Raw genomic sequence first — 21,034 nt, 5'->3', positions numbered from 1 at the left:
TGCTCCGACCCAGGTGTAGGACCTTGCACTTGTCGTGGTTGAACTTCATAAGGTTGGCATCAGCCCACCTCACAAGCGTGTCAAGGTCCCTCTGGATGGCATCCCTTCCCTCCAGCATATCAACCGAGCCACACAGCTTGATGTCATCAGCAAACTTGCCGAGGGCGCACTCAATCCCACTGTCCGTGTACCGTCTCTAATAATGAGTAGCTCTTCAGCCATAATGCTGAGTAGACAGACTAGGTAAAGGCCATTCCCATTAGCCAACATGGTAAGGAGTTAAAAGAAAATTATTAGTATATATGACCAAATATTCACTTTTATTTTGTCTTATAATCGTAATACTCCTTCTATTTTGCAATTAATTTTACAGTCTGAATATGATGGAATAATTTTTTTTTTTTTTGGTACCTAAACTTTTCTTATAGCAGAGCCTTATCTATCAGAGCCTTCATTGTACGCCTCTCAGATTAACAAATCCAAATGGGTGAACTACCAATTTCTGAAATGCTTTTTTGAAAAGAGAAGGTACCTACATTTGGGCACTGTACCTTGCAACTCAGAAGGCATCTCTGCTAAGGTTTCTACCCATTGCCTTCAGTAATCAATGAACAGCACATTCTTGCCAAGTACAAAGGAAAGAATGAAATGTCTCCCTTCTTTCAGAATTTCATCAGCATATCATAGTCCACTATAAAGGAATGCCAAAAGTGACAGGCTCAATCCTCACCTTTTGGGGGATCACTGCAAGTGATAAAGTCACCTATCAAAAACTATGCAGGAGATGATTTAGGTGTACATCAGATGTGTGTGTTCAACCCTGCAATCTAAACTCTCTCCTCTCTTTCAGCCTCTACTTATAAGCCACGCACCTGTGGAAATGTGTATCTTGTTTCATATCACATTTCTCTTTTTTTCCACATAACCTACTACCTGCCAAGCCTGAGAAGATACTTGTCACTGGTGTAAAAAAAAAATAAAATAAATTAAGCAGAGCAGCATTTAATTTCTCTCAGTACTGACAGCTGCCTTTAAAACCTGCTGCCCAGGGAAGTGGTTGAGTCAGCATCCCTGGAAGTGTATAAAAGATGTGTAGATGTGGCACTTAGGGACATGGGTCAGTGTTGGAGTTGGCAGTTGCGGTTGGACTCCATGATCTTAAAGGTCTTTCCCAACCGAAATGATTCCATGATTCTGTAAAAAAGCCATGCCAGTATGCAGATGGTAAAATAAAATTCATAAGGCCAGGAACAGCATTCTGCACTGTGACAGTGAAACCTCTGGAGTAAGGCACTGAGAGGGAGCATCTTCTGGACTCATCTATTTCTAATGTTCGTTGCATTTGTTCACTGAATTGTTACATTCCATTTTAAAAAATAAATCACTTATAGGAATGCTTCTTCTCTTAACCTATGAGTCTTTCAATTCCTTTTTGAACAGTAACACAACCCCACATAGTGATAGTAAGCTCCTGACTAGTTGGACTTTAAGCAAAATTCAAGATAAGAAAAGTATGATTAAAAGCATAGTCCTGGTTTGCTAGATGAGACCCAGGAAATCTGCCTTACTAATAGATTTCCCAGACAAATAGTGTGATTCCTGTTTAAAAGGCTAGTGACAAGATAGCAGCAGAAACAGGAATGTGACTGCCTCCTTTAGGCAGACATTAGCCTCAGAATCAGGGACTTCCACAGGCTACAGTCTTGTTCCACCTCATTTCTGGACTCCAGTATTCACTTACTGTCTGAGATTCACACAGTTCTGGGGATGTGTTGAACTCCATGACTGCCTATGAGCTTTACTCTTGGATCTGCAATCTTGGGGGACCAACCCACTAAAAACTGGACCTTGTTGTCAGGAAAAAGTAGCCAACTGCGAATATAAATGAAATTCTAAATAGAATTATAGGTAGAGGAAAAAGAGCTATTGCTGGAAGGAAAACTGGGAAGAGTATGTATGTACGCTCAGGCAATTCTGTTCACAGAGCTATGAAGTAAGTATAAATATATATATGCGTTTGCAACTTTGTAAAGGCAAGTAAAAGCTCCATCCCTGGCAGTGTTCAAGGCCAGGTTGGACAGTGCCTTGGAAAACATGGTCTAGGGTGAGGCATCCCTGCCAATGGCGGGGGAGGTGGAACAAGATGATCTTAAGGTCCTTTCCAACCCTAACCATTCTATGATTCTATGATAAAATGGAATAAATCATACATGTGGAAGTAGTGACAGTAATCCATCATAACCACAATTAGTAATCAAATGCATGTTTTTAGGGAAAAAAAAAAGTTTTTTTTTCTGGGGAAAAGAGGAATAGTAATTGAAGTGATAATTAACAAAACAATGAATAATAACACAGGATGAGATGTCAATGAATGACAGGGAAAGAAATTGTTTTCTGTTTTCAAAACTCAACTAGACAAAGGATAATCATGAGAAGCTTCTCTGTACTTCAGTAGCTTGGTTTTTCCCCCACACAAGCAAAGCAACAAACAGAAAACCAGTAATTTTAAATTACAATTAAATTATTCAGAAGTAAATTTGGGAAGTTAAACCTACAACACACAGACAAATGTGCCAATTACAGTAATGTGCCAGATGGTAATGTTAACAACCTTACAGGTGACAAGTAAGGTTGTTAACAGAACAGTAAAAAAACACATGCCTATATTAGTACTCTCAAACCTCAAGACATGGGTTATTTTAGTGACATTTCTTCTTCAAGAAATGTGCATGTTTATTTTTGAAGTAGCCTTGTGCCAGGATCGCTAGGAGGGTATTTTTACATTGACATAATCTATGGAAATGGGCTCCTACCTCCATTAATTTTGTGCATCACACAAAACAGTTAAGTAGCAGAGTATTACTCTCTCAGTTCCCCTTAATCTTGCATTCCTCTCAGTTACAAGAAATTTTGAGGAGAGGAGTAAAAGAGGCTGCTGTGAATGTACATTTAGACAACATTTCTTAAACAGTTACATAAAGGTAGCCAGATAGGATTTTTTTCCTTCAGAAGACTGCAGAAGCTGCAGAAATGCCTTACTGTAGGATACATGCTGGAGTGTCAGCAGTTAAGTAAAGACTGCAGGACAGCTCTTCCAAATGCAGTCGCTGTGTCCAGAAAAGTAGGAAACAGTATGCTTGTGTGAAAGGAGACTGCACTGCCTTATCTGCAGATACCAGCTACTAGCACATTGGACAGGGAAGTCATCACTGGTACTTAAGTGCTTTTGAGGAAACTTTTACAGTAAATGAGGTTTCTTTACGAATGACTCCACTACCTTTCTTTTAAACAATTCAGGAACGGAAAATTCTCTGTGAGGAGACTGGCAACCCTAGAATTTCTATAGTAGATAAAAAAAGGTGTAGGGAACGGGTCTTCCAGAAAAGCCACATGATGTCAATGTAAACAACGTGTTCACCACACAGCAACTCCTTCCATAGGAGCAGCACAGCATTAAGATAAAAAAAAAAAAAAAAAATTAATCTTCCAAGATGGGGGAATTTGACATCACCTTGTGTAATGATCATGTCTGTTCTTTAAACAGTGCAAGGGGAGTCAAGCCAAGGGGCCTGGATCTTCTCCACACTTTTTAACTGCTAACAGTAAAACTCTTCTCATAAAATACTAGCAAGTAGACAGCTGTAGGCACAAATAGCTTTCTTGACAGGAGGGAGAGATCCTACTGGAGCACACATTTAGAAAAGGAGTGATGACCCAAAGGGAAGCTCTAGGTAGAGCCTTCAAAACTGTGATGGCCTGGAATAACACTGCATAACCACTTTAGGTACGGGGCTGAGATAAGAATTAAAATAATTCTAATTAAAAAGACAAAAGGGTGAAGGGTTGACATGGGGAAAAAGATTTCCAAGGACACCTGGTTATGAATGTTTACCTGATTTTGCAGATAGACTTGGCGGTGTCTTTTTGCTGGGAAAAGGAGAGTCCTTACTGAAGAAGAAGGGATGCTGTCTTGTTCTGAGCACCAGCCACACTCAAAGTACTTGAATAAAGATCTTTGAAGTTCAGGGGAAGACCATCTACCTTCACAGCATGAATAGGCCAGTGAAAATGGTTATAGTGCAGGCCTCATGGGATTGAAAGTATTGGACTAAAAATGTCAGGGTAATGATATTAGGATAAACAGATCTCCCAAGCTCTGATTCTGCCTCACTTGGAAAATAATTCTTGAAAGGAGAAGCAATGGTGAAAAGGCCCAAGTGGTTCTCTGATGAGGAAAATTTCAGAATATGTTGGAGATGAACCCTGAAGGAAGGACTTGAAATTATTTACTTGGATGGAGAAGGGTGAATGGCAATACCTCCAGAAACCCTGTTGGTTGGTTTGCAGGTGAAACTGAGTACTAATTCTATGGTACAAATCAGTATGTGCTTCTGTGCATGTTCAGTTTACAAATTAAATGCAATTAAATTTGAAAGGCTTTCACCCTGAATCTGATGAAAAGAATCATGAAAGTATATGTTATCATGTGTCCTAGAAGGGCCAAGGAAATCTTTGTTAAATATATAAAGGTTAATGTGTATAAATCATGTAGATGAGTTTGATGTGTAGAAATGATAATAACGAAGAAATAATCAAGAGGCTACTGAACCCAGTAATGTACTTATGAATTTGTGCCACTGAGTTGAGACTAGCTTTAACTTCTGAATGTACACTCTAGAGCCAGCTGATTTCAGGGCAAGTAGTTTCTTTTCACACTTTTGAGAAAGAAGTAGTCTTTGTGTGAACTCCTGTTCGAGGTAAGATGGTATCTTCATCCCTAATGTTTCAGATGCCATTGCAACAAGAAATGGGACCTGAGTAAACATTCTTGGTGCTAAGAATACTGCACAATTAAAAGTTTTCTTCAACAACAGGAGCTCATAAGGAGTGAATTTTGCATTCCTACCTATGGACAGATACAGAGTAGCTGAATGCTCCTAAAACTTAAGGAAAATAAAATGCTAGGTTCAAAGTGAGTATGTGAATATTATTCTAGTGAAATTTGCACACTTTAAATCAATATGGACTGAAGGAATTAGTTCTCCCTGGAGAAGGCTTGGGATCCTTATTACAGTGTTGCAGTAATGAAAGGGTGACTACAAAGAGAACAGAGGCTCTGTCTTCACACAGAACCATGAGGAGAAGACAAGGGGCAACACGTACAAACTGCACCAAGAGAAGATTCTTCTCAATATAGAAAGCATATTTTTTACAGTGAGAACAGTCAGTCACTAGAACAACCTCCCCAGAGACATGTCAGAATCGACACATCACAGTAGTTTTTAAGATGCAATTGCACAGGGTGCTAGATAATCTAATCTAGGCTCCCCTTCCCACAAAAGTGACCTTTTGAGGTCACTTAAACCTGGGCCGCTCTTTGATCCTGTGATATGGGATGGTGCATACTTGGTTAGCCAACATTCATAGACCAACAGCGTTAAGAAGCCAGTGATATTTCTAAGACAAATCAAGCTGAAAAGCCTCAGACTTAAATCTAGAATTTCTAAATTAGTGGCAAACTCCATATCATAGAGTCATAGAATCATAGAATCAGGTTCCAGTATTTTTCCACCCTCACTGTAAAAAAATTCTTCCTCCTGTCCAGCCTGAATCTCCCTTCTTTTAGTCTTAAGACTATTATCCCTTGTCCTATTGCAACAGCCTCTGCTAATTATAACTTTGGTTTCTTTCTCATCTGTAATTTCTTTCATCATGGGTTAAATAGTTATCATGAGTTAAATAACCCCAGGTTTATAAAGCAAAATTAGTAATAGTTTACTTTTATCCATAAAAAATATACACTATATGCATCTTATGTGCATATACAATGCAGGTGATATGACTTTTCAGATATAGAGATCTATCCTTTTAAAAGAAACACAAGAAAAAAGCTGAAGCCGAGTTTCTCCCTTCATGAAATAAAATCTTATTTAAAACAAGAGCCCTCTTAAGCAAATGCATTTAGAATTGCATGGAACTATTTGACATTTCAGAAGCATCATGTCAATAGCCGCTGATGAGATTCACTTGACATGATGGTGATAACACCATCTCACAAATCAAATACAGGAAGATGGTGATAACACCATCTCACAAATCAAGTACAGGAACTGTACATATTTTATAAAATCTAGTCCCAGAGCTTTTCCCAGAAAAGAACTGTTAGCTCACTTTGAGCATACAGTTCCTGATTTTAACAGCAAGTTTTAAAATTAGTTTACAATGCTGGAATGCAGTTTATAAACAGGAAAAAAACACCCAAACCCCTCCCACTCAACCAAAACACAGCCACAAGTTTAGAGTTACAGGAATAAGAACACAATATGAAAAAAAAAAAAAAAAAAGACACCTTGGAACCAAGCCAGGGGACTCTAAAATAGGCTCTTTTCACCTAAAATCTCTAAACAGTGTTTCTTTACCCTGAAAGTATGAAATTTATATCTTAACTATGGCAAACATAGATTTCAATAATTATATTTAAATTTTATCTCACAAGACATTTTGATACTATTTTCTATCACAATTCTAACTATTCCTCTTTCTTATTTTTGTTCTCCAAGTAAGAGAGACATGCATTACTTTTATCTTGCACTGACTGAGTTTGTACAGCTTGGGGATCAATCCTTTCAACCCAAGCACTTTGTTCTCTGCCCAGTATTCTGACACATGCCATGTGCTATTAACGATTTGATGAATGAAATGAAAGCATGTGACCACCTACCCACACACCTTGGCAGAGGTGCACTCCATACACGCCGACCACCTCCCAGGCAGGTAAGTTTGTTAGCACCTTCCAGGCGATATCCAGGGAAACAAGAAAAGATCAAGGAATCTCCCACACCAAAATGAAAACCAATTCGCCTACTGAAGGCAGGAACACCAGGATCATCACATGGCTCCAGATCATATTCTGAAAACAATAAAACATCATATCTAAATAAATGGGACAAAAAATAAAAATAAAATAAATTTTAAAAAGCTTACTAAATTAGCTGCCTTGTGCCAGTACAGAACACTTGGAAAACACATATTTCTGGGTTGTGTTCTCTACTAAAAACCAGTACTGTTTCTGTATGTCTGCTATGGCTAAATATACTGTAATAATGTATCTATCATGTCCCACCCACACAACATTTTTTCTTTTTAATGTCAAGGGCTGTAATCAGGTTATACTGTAAGCGGTTTACTATAATTTTAATTACGTCCTTTGTATATAATTCTTGGCTCATCTGAACTCCCAGTTTTAGAAGAGAGACTTACAGTTAAAACAAAAATAATTATGTAATGAAGAAAATCTAACAAAAAAAAAACCCAAAGGGTCAGGTGAATGAAAAGACAGTTTCAGAAAGTGCATTTGAGCTTCCTAAGTAAACCTACACTACTCTCAATAAGCCAATTCCCATTTGTCACCTTTTAGAAGTCCTGCAGGTGTCACTCAACTGAAAATACATATATATGTATGTATGTATTTTAAAGATGTCTCAAGTGCCTATTTTTTATTATTTTTTGGGGTCTTTTTTATAACTATGCATCAGGAATGATTCAGGAACAGACAGAACAAATTAATGGGAAAAAATCGGGGCTGTTGCATACAGAGGGACTAGATCAAGTTTAGAAAATGTCTGAACTACACATTCTGATTGTATGAAAATACAGTAACACACTCACTCATTTGGGTCATAAGTTTAATGTACCTGGTAGTTTTTCTGAAAATAGTTCTTTAATATAAATGGTGGCACATGATGGCTACCTATGTGTATGTCAGCTGTAGGTAGGGCATTAAACTTTGCTTGTGTTCAAAAAAAATCAATGTCTACAATTTTTCCCCTTCCATTCAGAATATTTTGTGTATTCGTCTACAAGTTACCTAGCCCTCTACCATCTTGAGTTATTTATACACTGTCAGGGATTTTTAATATTCACATTTACATCCCTAACTTGCAAAACTGCTGAATTCTGATTTAGTTAGTCCAAAGTGCTTTTCTCACCTTTAATTTTCCTCCAAGAACTATTGATGGTTCTCTGAGAACAGAGAAAACTCCTTAAAACAGTCACATCCCCAACATCCTTCTCAATCATTTAGCCACGTATAAACCTTAGCTACTTTTCTATGATAGACTATACAATTTCTACTGACTTTTTACTAGTGCTTCATAATGTTTCTGCTCTATACAAGTAAAAATACCTGGAAACAGTTTCTAACTGTTTAGAGTTTAAGAGTTTCTAACATTCTGTTCAGCAGAATGGAATTTCGTACCTGAAAATGTAATGTTGAAGCCTTCATAAGAAATTGAAAAATCAGATATAAATCGAAGTTGTGCAGTAAAATTTCCAAACAGGCCAGCTTTAATTGTAGGGGGTAAGACTGAGCCAGTTAACCTGGCTACTGGTTCTGTGAAGCTGCCATCTTCAGTGATAAGCAAATAGTCATGAGAGCTCTCAAGGTGAAAGGTATGAAAAACCAGCTGTACACCTTTAAAAACATTAAAAAGGGGGAAAAGAAAAGCATTTAATGGGAAGTTTTTACTTCATACATAATATCACAGAAAGTGAATCTTACATAATACAGAAAGGTTTTTAGAGAAAAATCACATATGGAATGAAACCCTAAAACTCAGGAAAAAAACCCCAAACAACCTTGCACAAAGCACTTGGGCTCAAACAGTATGTGCAGTGTGGATGTTTGTTTAGCTCACTGTAAATCATATGTTCCCATATGAGAACTGATACGATTCAGTGTTATTTGTACACACAGCACTCTAAAAATCTGAATTTGTATTATATAGATTTTATTCAAGTTCCTGTATGTGTCTCTAATTTATAATCTCTGCCATGATCTCACTATTCAACTAGGAGGCATACTTTAATAAGTGATTAAAATTTTGCATTCATGCTTTGTTTTTCAATTTCCTCCAAAACAATTCTGTTTTTTACTCTAAAAGTAAAATAATACAAGGACAAAGCATGTCCAAGTTTTCTGTACACTCTTCCACATGTAGAGATTCATATTTTCTGGGACCATTCATGAAAAGGACTGGTTTTCTTAGTGGCCAACTTCCAGTGTAGTAATGAATGAAATTCTGAACTACAGTTATGTTTTCAAATAATACAATTATTTACTCTGGGGAACAACACTTTTCTTAGAAAGTCTTCTCTTATATTTTATATATTTTTTTATATATTTTATTCTCTTATATTTTATATTTAAAATGCCACAAAAGTTTAAAACAAAATCCAATTTGCAAGATTTTTAAATAGTAGAAATTTCCAATGCAGTTCTTGGACTATTACTCATAAAGACTATCACAAAGACTTTCTATGACAAGAAAAGGAGATTGAGGAATATTTTTACTATTTTTAGATTCAGATCCTTCCTAGGATTTTTTCCTTAGTTCTTTTACACATTGCCCTATCAATTAAGCTAGAAAGCTTAACTGTGCACACAAGTGTTAATCAGCTGTATATGTTACAGAAAGATACGTAATTTTTGGCGTTAAAAATTGAAGTTTAGAATCTAAGGTTACTACTACACAGATCAAATCTGCTTATTCATACTAAGTAATGAAGAAGAGCTATCAACAAGGTCTCAACAGCTTTCACTGAAAAATTTAATGCTATTTAACAAGTAACTATTTTCATATATTTTACTTCGATTTTCTGCCCATTTTTTTAAGACTAAACCACATTACTGGTAACTTTTAAAACTATGTTTCTTTCACAAAATAAACACAAACTAGAAATACCACATTTGAACCTATTTATTTTGGAATATTAAATTTCTTCCTCAGGAGTGGCAGAAAGCACTTATTTAACTCAGTTCATAAAAGGCATTCTATTGAATATATGTGATTTGTGTAAACACAGATACTACATATACATATGTAATTCATATCACATTCTTACCCTTGCCATGTGACACTTCAATAGTCCAAGTACAGTTTAAAGAGTTTGGATAAAAATCAGGAAAACCTGGTGAAAGAACAGTTCCACTCCTCCCATGAATGTATCCACCACATAAAGCTTAATAAGAGAAAAAACAAACAAGCAAAAGTTGAGGAGAAAAAACAAAAGAAGTCATACTGAAGTCCTGGATTTTATATATATATATAAAAAAAAAGAAATAAATTAAATAAATCTAGTTCACTTTTTGAACTACCCTTAAAACTAGAAGTAAGGTCAAGTATGAAAATAAGAAGTTAATTCATCCAAAGCCATGACACTCATATTTGACAACAATTTGTTTGTTCATAAATTAGTCCTTCAAAGGGAATTTATTTTTCATCTACTGTCTCTCCAGTTACCAGAATACAAAATTAAAGAAAACTTTGTTCTGGAATACTGCAAGTATTGTAGTATTTAAGAAATAAGATTTGGGGATTTTATGTAAACTAAATTAAAAAAATCAAGTATCTTGCAACTAATTTTCTTGCACTATGTATTTAGAAAAGTATATATTACTTCAATTATAGGAAACAATATTATTTCCAATACCAAATGTATTTTTTTTTTTAATAACAGAAAAGTTTGTCCCTATTTTACTTCTCCTTCAATAGTCAGGGGAAAAATAAAAGTAAAAAAGAAAGTGTATTTTCTTGTTTTTTAAAGATTCAGATTGTCCCATCGTAAGTAATTTATTTGGAACTGAATATTTTGAAATACACACAAACTACACTAGGAAACATTTTATGCATACTAGCATTTGCTAAACTAGGCTGCTTAAATGTGCATGACAAATTAATTAAAGTTTAAGATTTTCATGCTGAACTGCTCACTAATCTTATAAATAGAGCATGGCTGTGCTTTTTTACTCATCGGCTCCTGTTCAGCTTTTTAATTCTTATTTTAATTTTAATAAGCTAAATATTTAACAAAGTTTTAAGACAGTTTTAGTCTTTCTCATGCAGGGTGATATACTTTGCCATAAACTAGATGGCAAATATGCATGATAAAAAATTCAATAAACATGAGATATTTGTAAGAAAATGTATATATATTTAATAAATATATACAGGGTTTTTTTTTTTTTAAACTTCTTATTAGACTAAGTTGGTTTTTAAAGTTGTTTTTTTTTTACTTATGTATTGTATATATTTGAAAATAAGTAGAAGGAAAATAAATGTTTCTGGCTTTCCCAGCAGATATGTATTTCTGCACATAAGCCTGAATGACAATATGCATGGCTAAATCAATAGTAAATACATGGTTGATAACATTACTTAAGAATAAGTAACATAATTACAGATATCTGTTTCATAATGTCATAAACGTATGGTAGTATACATTCATTCAAAATCCCTCTTCTTCTGTAAAAGTTACAGAAAGAAGAAAAATGTTTGACAATGCAACATTCCTTAAAGCAGATATTAAATATTTACAAATAATTTACATAGTTTTAAGTTTAAAATCTAAAATATGCGATTGATCTGGTTTTATTTAGCTCACCCTTTTTAAAACTATTTTCACTTTGACATTATAATGTTCTGAGAATGACATATTATTTAGAACTTTAGCTATTGTGTCTCTGTACTCGATTCTTTTTCTTTGTTGGCAGGAAACAAAGCAACAAGCTTTTCCCTTCAGGATTTATTCTGCTGATATAATTTCTGATGTTGCAATTTTGGTGATTTCAAAATGCTCAGTAAAATCTGCAATATTCGAAAAATTTGGGTCACAATGGCTTGAGTGTCAAAAGGCAAATACATTAACATAATGATTACCTAAAAGAATAGGAGTTATATTTTGTCTTTTTTAGACTACTAAATTCAATGTAGTTGAATATGTGAAATAAAAAGCAGAAACTGAGTATAATCCTTGTATGCTGCCTGCCTGGAGGCCCTCCTCTAGAAAGGCTTTAAATTTTCTGTTACACACTTATGCTGAAAGTGGGTGATGAACCTGGGGAATAAGGACTCTCTTTCAATGAGAAAAAGTAACTAGATATTCCCATAGTTTAATGCTCATATATATACACAATAGTTGAATATTAGTGATTTAACTAAAAAAAAAAAAAAAAACGCATTCACAAATTTTAGTAGGATACTAATCAAAGTTAAGATTCCTAAAATAGTGTTCTTAACCCACTGCAGCAAAGCAAACAAACAAAAGGAACCCATAAAACCAATGGAAGAATACTAAAAATGCTTTGCTCATTTTAAAATCACAGCTTATAGGAAGATTGCTGGCACTCCAAAGCTCATCAACTGTGCCGACGTACAGTCTAAAACCTGATCACAAAATGCAGCTGAAAACCATTGTTTGCTTCTATCCTTGCAAAGGAGGAACAAGTTGTAGCGCTTACAAGGTCAGCGAGTTTGAATGGTAGATGAGTTTGCTTTGCAGTGATTGAGAGCTTTTAACTATGTAATGATATTTTGGTAGTTCACAGGTTTTGTGTATGGGGCCAGAAGGCTGCAGTGTTTCATGAATGTTCTAGACAGTTTCATATAGAATATCCCCCAAAACAATTAATGAATTAATAAAAATTTCAAAGCAAAAATATGTCAACAAAATTATTAGGCCGACGATGATCTGATTTAGTATTCAGTATCCTAAATTTTCAGCAATCATTTTGGTATTCTTTGTTCCAAGTTTAAAATAAAAGTTAATTGGCATTGCTTCGAAAATGTTACACTTGAACTGTGGCACCCTCTGAGAATTTTGATTTTTCTGTTGGTGAATATACACCTGCAAATTTCACTGTACATTACAGTACTTGACTGAAAGGTGATACAGAGATGTAAAGTATGGCTTTTATTAATAGAAAAATAATTTTTTTTTAAGTGTGGATCTTGGTCTAATTAAGGGAGGTAGTAGTAATGATAAGCTTAATTACTTCTCAAAAATAGGAGATTATTTTCCTTGGACTTTAAAGCTGCCATCTGAAAAACTTGATACTTACCATCACAGCTGGGTAATGCGTGATTCCACTGATGGTTTCTTTCACATATGAGTGGTTCATCATCACTGAGTGTATATCCTGGATCACAGCTAAAAGTTACTGTGGAGCGGATGTTAAAGTTGTTACCATGGCGATGACCATTCACAGGAATCCCTGGGTCGAGGCAGGAATCTGATTCCAGAGTAACGCCTGAAACATAGATTTAATTTATTTCCCCTTTTTAAGTAAATTAAAAAAAAAATAATTAAAAAACAAGGGCAGCAAACTAAGACAGAAGGAAGAAAGAGTCACCAAAACATATCTGTTGGCACTGCTTGAGAACTGATGTGAGATACCATTTTCTCTAGCTGTTGTCGGAGAATAGTTTTTCCATTTTCAATCTCATAGAATAGAGAAGCCCAAATGAAGAACAGGAAAAGATTGGAGCTTTAAAGTATAATTTATCAAGCAATGAAAAAGAAGCCAAGAAAAGCACTGGACATCTGAAACTACAGGAAGATATTAAGGTCCAAAGTATGAATACAAATTTTGCTACTATATAAACTTATATGATTATTTCATCTATTCAGTTTCTGATTCTGTGGGATGATTCAACTTTCCTCTGACACAGTAACGATTACCTCATTCAGCAAAAAGCAGTGTTGAAAAACTGCAGCTGATGAACTCAGAAAGGACTTGTTAGTTCCTACAGATAATATCATATATATTAAAAATAGACAATGAGCATAGCTTATGCAATGTGTAACTCTTAAGTGACAGTTTTTCGTAATTATGTCTTATAGCACAGATTGAATAGTGTTTGCTCAATAAACCTGAAGCTATACACTGAACAAGAAAAACAAAACCTTCAAAATTATCAAATGGAGGCTCATTAACACAGCATTATCCATTATGCTTATAGTGATAGCAAACATTTGTGAAATTTAATCATATAATGAACTATAATGGCTACACACAAGGGAAACAAATAAAGACTCTCTATTGGGATGGAAGGAATTTCTTTTATCTTATGGATAAAAGGATTTGTGACCCCGCAGGGGGACCCATACTGAAGCAGTCTGCTCCATCCTGAGTCTGTTTGTGAAGAACTACAGCTTGTGGGAAGGATTCACACTGGAGAAGTTCGCGGAGGACTGTCTGCCACGGGAGGAACCCCATGCTGGCGCAGGGGAAGAGTGTGAGGAGTCCTCACCCTTAGGACAAAGAAGCAGCAGAGACAGTGTGTGATGAACTGACCACAACCCCCATTCCTGTCCTCCTGCATCTCTTGGAGGGAGGAGGTAGAAAAAACTGGAAGAGAAGTTGAGCCCAGGAAGAAGAGAGAGGTGGAGGGAAGGCATTTTAAGATTTGGCTTTATTTTCTCATTACCCTACTCTGATTTTAATTGGCAATAAATTAAATACATTTTCATGAGTCGTCTGTTTTGCCCATGATGGTAATTGGTGAGTGAACTGTCCCTGTCCTTACCTTGACCCACAAGTCTTCTGTTACGTATTCTCTCCTCTGTCCTGCTGAGGAGAGGGAGTGACAGAGCAGCTTTGGTGGGCACCTAGTATCCAGCCAAGGTCAACTCACCACAATCCTCCTCTTTCCAGGCTCAACTTCTTCCTTCCGTTCACAACTCTACTACCTCCCCACCCCTCCCCAAGCTGTGTGTCAGGAACAGGGAATGGGGATTGTGGTCAGTCCATAGGAATAAAGTAGGAGAAGTTAAAAACTAAGATAAAAAAAATTATCAGGGCACAAAATAATGGGTTTAGAATTATAGATATGAGGGTTGGAAGAAAGACTATGAACAAAAATACCATAAATAATCATAGAATCATAGAACAGAATCATAGAATAGTTAGGGTTGGAAAGGACCTCAAGATCATCTAGTTCCAACCCCCCTGCCATGGGCAGGGACACCTCACACTAAACCATCCCACACAAGGCTTCATCCAACCTGGCCTTGAACACCGCCAGGAATGGAGCACTCACAACCTCCCTGGGCAACCCATTCCAGTGTCTCACCACCCTCACAGGAAAGAATTTCCTCCTTATATCCAATCTAAACTTCCCCTGTTTAAGTTTTAACCCATAACCCCTTGTCCTGTCACTACAGTCCCTGACAAAGAGTCCCTCCCCAGCATCCCTATAGGCCCCCTTCAGGTACTGGAAGGCTGCTAGGAGGTCCCCACGCAGCCTTCTCTTCTCCAGGCTGAACAGCCCCAACTTCCTCAGCCTGTCTTCATACGGGAGGTGCTCCAGTCCCCTGATCATCCTCGTGGCCCTCCTCTGGACTTGTTCCAACAGTTCCATGTCCTTTTTATGTTGAGGACACCAGAACTGCACACAATACTCCAGGTGAGGTCTCACAAGAGCAGAGTAGAGGGGCAGGATCACTTCCTTCGACCTGCTGGTCACGCTCCTTTTGATGCAGCCCAGGATACGGTTGGCTTTCTGGGCTGCGAGCACACACTGAAGCCAGCTCATGTTCATTTTCTCATCAACCAGAACCCCCAAGTCCTTCTCTGCAGGGCTGCTCTGAATCTCTTCTTTGCCCAATCTGTAGCTGTGCCTGGGATTGCTCCTACCCAGGTGTAGGACCTTGCACTTGTCATGGTTGAACTTCCTAAGGTTGGCATCAGCCCACCTCACAAGCGTGTCAAGGTCCCTCTGGATGGCATCCCTTCCCTCCAGCATATCAACCGGACCATACAGCTTGGTGCCATCGGCAAACTTGCCGAGGGCGCACTCAATCCCACTGTCCATGTCAGCGACGAAGGTGTTAAACAAGACCGGTCCCAACACCGATCCCTGAGGTGATACCACTCGTTATCGGTCTCCAGCTGGACATCGAGCCATTGACCACAACTCTTTGTGTGCGACCATCCAGCCAGTTCTTTATCCACTGAGTGGTCCATCCATCAAATTGATATCTCTCCAATTTAGAGAGAAGGATGTTGTGTGGGACAGTGTCAAACGCTTTGCACCAGTCCAGGTAGATGACATCAACTGCTCTACCCCTGTCCGTCAATTCTGTAGCCCCATCATAGAAGGCCACCAAATTGTTCAGGCAGGATTTCCCCTTAGTGAAGCCATGCTGGCTGTCACCAAGCACCTTGTTTTTCATGTGCCTTAGCATGCCTTCCAGGAGAATCTGCTCCAAGGTTTTGCCAGGCACAGAGGTGAGACTGACTGGTCTGTAATTCCCCGGGTCTTCCATTTTCCCCTTCTTGAAAATGGGGGTTATATTTCCCTTTTTCCAGTCGTCGGGAACTTCACCTGACTGCCATGATTTTTCAAATATGATGGCCAGTGGCTTAGCCACTTCATTTGCCAGCTCCTTCAGGACCCGCGGATGGATTTCATCAGGTCCCACGGACTTGTTCGCGTTCAGATTTTTAAGATGGTCTCGAACCAGATCCTCTCCTACAGTGGGCCCAAGGTCTTCATTCTCACAGTCCCTGGGTCTACCATCTAAGTACTGGGTGGTGCAGTCAGAGCCTTTGCCAGTGAAGACTGAGGCAAAGAAGTCATTCAGAACCTCAGCCTTCTCCAAATCCTGTGTAGCCAGTTCTCCCGAAAGCTTCCTCAGGGGGCCTATTTTGTCCCTAGTCTGTTTTTTTGTTTGCTACGTACCTGTAGAATCCCTTCCTGTTATCCCTAACATCCCTGGACACTTGCTTGCACAGAGAAATATTCACTGTACCCTCCAGCTATTCTTACATCTCAGTTAGGATTCAGATTTGAAAGCTTATGATCCAGTTTTCATGAGGTATCCCCGAAATACTTAAATTCTTGATGAATAAGCTTCTCTTGGACTTGACTGCATGCTCTTAATGTAAATGTACCATGTTCGATGACACAGTGTATTTTTAGATTCCCTTCACCTGACTTAAACAGTTTAATATAGACTCAAAGAACACTTTTAAGTCTGTAATATTTACCGTGCATGTGCCCTTAATAAATATTAATTGTGTATAAAATTTTAACTTTGATATACATTAATTTTTTTCAGACAAACTACACTTCATGTTTTGAGGTATGTTAGAGTAGATGGAGGTCCACAGCAGCACTCTTAAAATTCTTTCCTCTTAGGGCACCCTTTTACCCCTGCCTCAACACACCAACTGCTTTGGGATTGTGAGACACTTAAAACAGGTAATTTCATCAGTTTCTTTTTGAAAGGATAACTCTAGATTACACCAACTACACTGTTTTTGATTTTTCAAGAAAACCAAAAGCTGTAGCCATCCTATCAGCTTCAAAGTTCCTGACTGAAATAGTGGTGCTGTATAAACTAAAAAGTCAGCTCAGGCAACAGAGCTTCGTTCCCCGGAGAATATACTCAGCCTGTATGTTTTAGCAATCATAAACATAGCTAAAAAGAAAAAGATTTAAAAGGACAAAGATTTGGGTTTTTTTTGTAATAGGAGATAACATAAGACAAGCTTAATAATGGGCAGTACTGAGAGTCCTGTCTAGAAAAAAAAAAACCCCACACATTATTAATCCATATATGAGAAATTCTGGCACCACAGTGATAAATTTTAGACTCATATTTGGAAAGAACTGATTTAATACTATTCATAACAATTGGCTCAGTATATGTAAAATGAAAGTCTGGGTAAAAGCCATGTCTCTTCTCTCCCACCCTGCATAATGCAGTATTTCTCAAGTAAAGCATGCTCAGTAGCTTCTTCCAAAAATGCTCCCTCTACTTCACTCCATGTAGCAGTGGGATTTAGATAAGCAGATAATTCTGTCCTACAATTTAATCATTCTCTCTTCCAAGGAACACAACACACAATCCAAACTAAATTAACAAACATAAACCCAAAAGACTTAGTACATCACTGAATAATTGAAAAATCTGGACAGTCATGCTCAAAAACATCGCTCTGTCAATATTGGCATTTCATCAAGTATTTATCAACCTGTTATTGCTGTTAGGTATTTTAGATGCTTCATTGATTATTATAATACATATTTTGTAAACACTTAGAATAATAAGCTATTTTAGAAACTGATTTAATCATTAGGTCCCATTACATCTGTGAAAAGGAAATTAGTCTGTTTCTGTAATGCATGAAGCATACAACAGCTATACAGTTTTATATACTACATGCTCATATACCACATACTTATATATATTTCATACATCTACTTTTCCTGTGACAGATCAAATAGTTCTAATCATTAGAAAAGGGGAATGTTAGGGTAAGATTGCTAAGAGCTTTTCTACAGAATGCTCATTGCACAAAATGGATAAAGAAAACAGGTAAGAAAACCAGAAAGCAAACCATGTCTGTGTGCCATAACCACTATGTTACCCATTCATGCTAGCTATGGAGCAGTTGCTGTGTCATTCAATAAATCCCAAAAATGCTTTGAACAATGAAAATGTTTCAGCTGGAAGACAGAGGGCTATTTGTTGCCATCAGGATAGAATTATCCAGAACATCAATAAGGCAGATGATAAAAGCAATTTTTTGGACAGTAAGAGAAGCATATTGCCTAATAAAGTTGATCATGTAGGTAGACTTATTCTAAAGGAGAAAAGTGTGAATTATCTTTGCTTTAATTTTTTTTTTTTGTTTAATAGAGTAGGTGAATGCTTGTCATAATGCAGTTCCAAGAATTAGAATCAGAGGCCACACAATTAAATTACGAGAGGGCCTATTCTCTGGCACCAGCTTCAAAACACGATGCAGATAACATTAATACAGATAAAATCTTAAATAAGACTGTTTGCTTTTGAGAACAGTCTCTGGCTGAAGATGTTCACAGAATGATGTCTAGGTACTTTATGGGAAGATGCTAGTTGGTATTGGCCAAAATAGTACAAGGGATTGTGATTAAACTTTATGAATGATTACAAGATTGAAGCCAAGACTAGAGATTTTCTAACTTACTGGATCAGATATAGCTCAAGTGGCCAGAAATACTTTGGTGTAAATTAAAAGGCTAAATTAGGCTTAAAGAACTAAAGCCTGCTTACGCGCTTGGTGTCAGTGTTTTTCCAGCAACTCTTAAAAGAGTGTGCTGCATTTGAATTGGTGCATGAACACATTTCTATTGTTTGCTAGCAGAATAATGACACTAAAATAAAACAGTGTTACATTACAGAAAACTGTGATACAGTCAAAAGATTTTTAAAATCTGTGTTAGAGAAACTCATTAATAATGTCGTAAAGGATGTGGGGAAGCAAAGGTGCTTGAAAATGAGAAGTGAAAGAGTGAAGTGGGAGGAGCAGAGGATGAAAGGGAAGAGGGAAGTTCTGCAAAGCCTTTTTCATTCATATAAAATTAGAAAAAAAAAAAAAAATCTTTCTCAAGTAAATACCTGGAGGTATTTCCAAGTGACAGACGGGCAAATTTCAGTGAGCACTTTGGTGCATATTGTATTTGCTAGTGACTTATGGGAGAGCTAGCATGTCACCTCTGCCCTCATTGCTGAGAGGGAGCACAGGAATTTTGACAGAGTTCTAAACTGAACTGCAAGACTAGCTGCAATTTATCGCTACCAGGCACATGAGACTGTTACCATACCTTCCCTCCTGCCTGCCAAGACATCCCTTTTCTAGACTAAACAGGTACAGCCCTTTCAATGACTCCATATATATGTCATGTTTTACATGTTAATAACCTCCTACTTTTTTTACACCAGGTCCCAAACTAGACAAAATATTCCCTCTGGTCATCAAATGAAGTGAAATAACTATTTTCCAAAGATTCCTGTATACAAAAATTGTCTTTTAGAATCATAGAAAAATAGAATAGCTGGGGTTGGAAAGTACCTTAAGATCATCTAGTTCCAACCCCCCTGCCATGGGCAGGAACACCTCACACTAAACCATCCCACCCAAGGCTCTGCCCAACTTGGCCTTGAACAGAACCAGGGATGGAGCATTCACAGCTTCCCTGGGCAACCCATTCCAGTGCCTCACCACCCTAACAGGAAAGACCTTCCTCCTTATATCCAATATAAACTTCTCCTGTTTAAGTTTGAACCCATCACCCCTTGTACTGTCACTACAGTCCCTGACGAAGAGTCCCTCCCCAGCATCCCTATAGGCCCCCTTCAGATACTGGAAGGCTGCTATGAGGTATCCACACAGCCTTCTCTTCTCCAGGCTGAACAGCCCAAACTTCCTCAGCCTGTCTTCATACGGGAGGTACTCCAGCCCCTTATCATCCTCATGGCCCTCCTCTGGACTTGTTCCAGCAGTTCCATGTCCTTTTTATGTTGAGGACACCAGAACTGCACACAATACTCCAGGTGAGGTCTCACAAGAGCAGAGTAGAGGGGCAGGATCACCTCCTTTGACCTGCTGGTCACGCTCCTTTTGATGCAGCCCAGGATATGGTTGGCTTTCTGGGCTGCAAGCACACACTGCCGGCTTATCTTCAGTTTCTCACCAGCCAACACCCTCAAGTCCTTCTCTGCAGGGCTGCTCTGAATCTCTTCTTTGCCCAATCTGTAGCTGTGCCTGGGATTGCTCCGACCCAGGTGTAGGACCTTGCACTTGTCGTGGTTGAACTTCCTAAGGTTGGCATCGGCCCACCTCACAAGCGTGTCGAGGTCCCTCTGGATTGCATCCCTTCCCTCCAGCGTATCAACCGAACCACACATCTTGGTGCCACCAGCAAACTTGCTGAGGGCGCACTCAATCCCACTGTCCATGTCAGCGACGAAGATGTTAAACAAGACCGGTCCCAACACCGATCCCTGAGGGACACCACTCCTTACTGGTCTCCAGCTGGACACTGAGCCATTGACCACAACTTCTGGTGTGCCGCCATTCCGCCAGTTCTTTATCCGAGTGGTCCACCTGTCAAACTAATGTCTCTCCAGTTTAGAGACAAGGATGTCGTGTGGGACAGTGTCAAACGCTTTGCACAAGTCCAGGTAGATGACATCAACTGCTCTACCCCTGTCCGTCTGTTCCGTAGCCCCATCATAGAAGGCCACCAAATTGGTCAGGCAGGATTTCCCCTTAGTGAAGCCATGCTGGCTGTCACCAAGCACCTTGTTATTTTTCATGTGCCTTAGCATGCCATCCAGGAGAATCTGCTCCTAGATTTTGCCAGGCACGGTGGTGAGACTGACTGGTCTGTAATTCCCTGGGTCATCCATTTTCCCCCTC

General features: G+C 38.1%; 1 protein-coding gene across 1 annotated transcript in view; it reads right to left on the bottom strand.

The window, feature by feature from the left end:
• Window positions 1-21,034, bottom strand: part of CSMD1 (CUB and Sushi multiple domains 1) — a 1,149,005-nt gene that overhangs the window by 257,124 nt on the left and 870,847 nt on the right. Inside the window, exons 18-21 of the mRNA XM_065681530.1 lie at window positions 12,899-13,087; window positions 9,904-10,020; window positions 8,258-8,473; window positions 6,722-6,910 (exon numbers count right to left, since the gene is read on the bottom strand). Coding sequence (XP_065537602.1) covers window positions 6,722-6,910; window positions 8,258-8,473; window positions 9,904-10,020; window positions 12,899-13,087 — 711 coding nt within the window. The remainder of the gene's footprint in view (window positions 1-6,721; window positions 6,911-8,257; window positions 8,474-9,903; window positions 10,021-12,898; window positions 13,088-21,034) is intronic.

Source organism: Lathamus discolor, chromosome 5, assembly GCF_037157495.1.
Source record: "Lathamus discolor isolate bLatDis1 chromosome 5, bLatDis1.hap1, whole genome shotgun sequence".
Classification (NCBI taxonomy): domain Eukaryota; kingdom Metazoa; phylum Chordata; class Aves; order Psittaciformes; family Psittacidae; genus Lathamus; species Lathamus discolor.
Note: the sequence above shows the minus strand (reverse complement) of the source record. Positions and strands in the feature narration are given on the sequence as shown.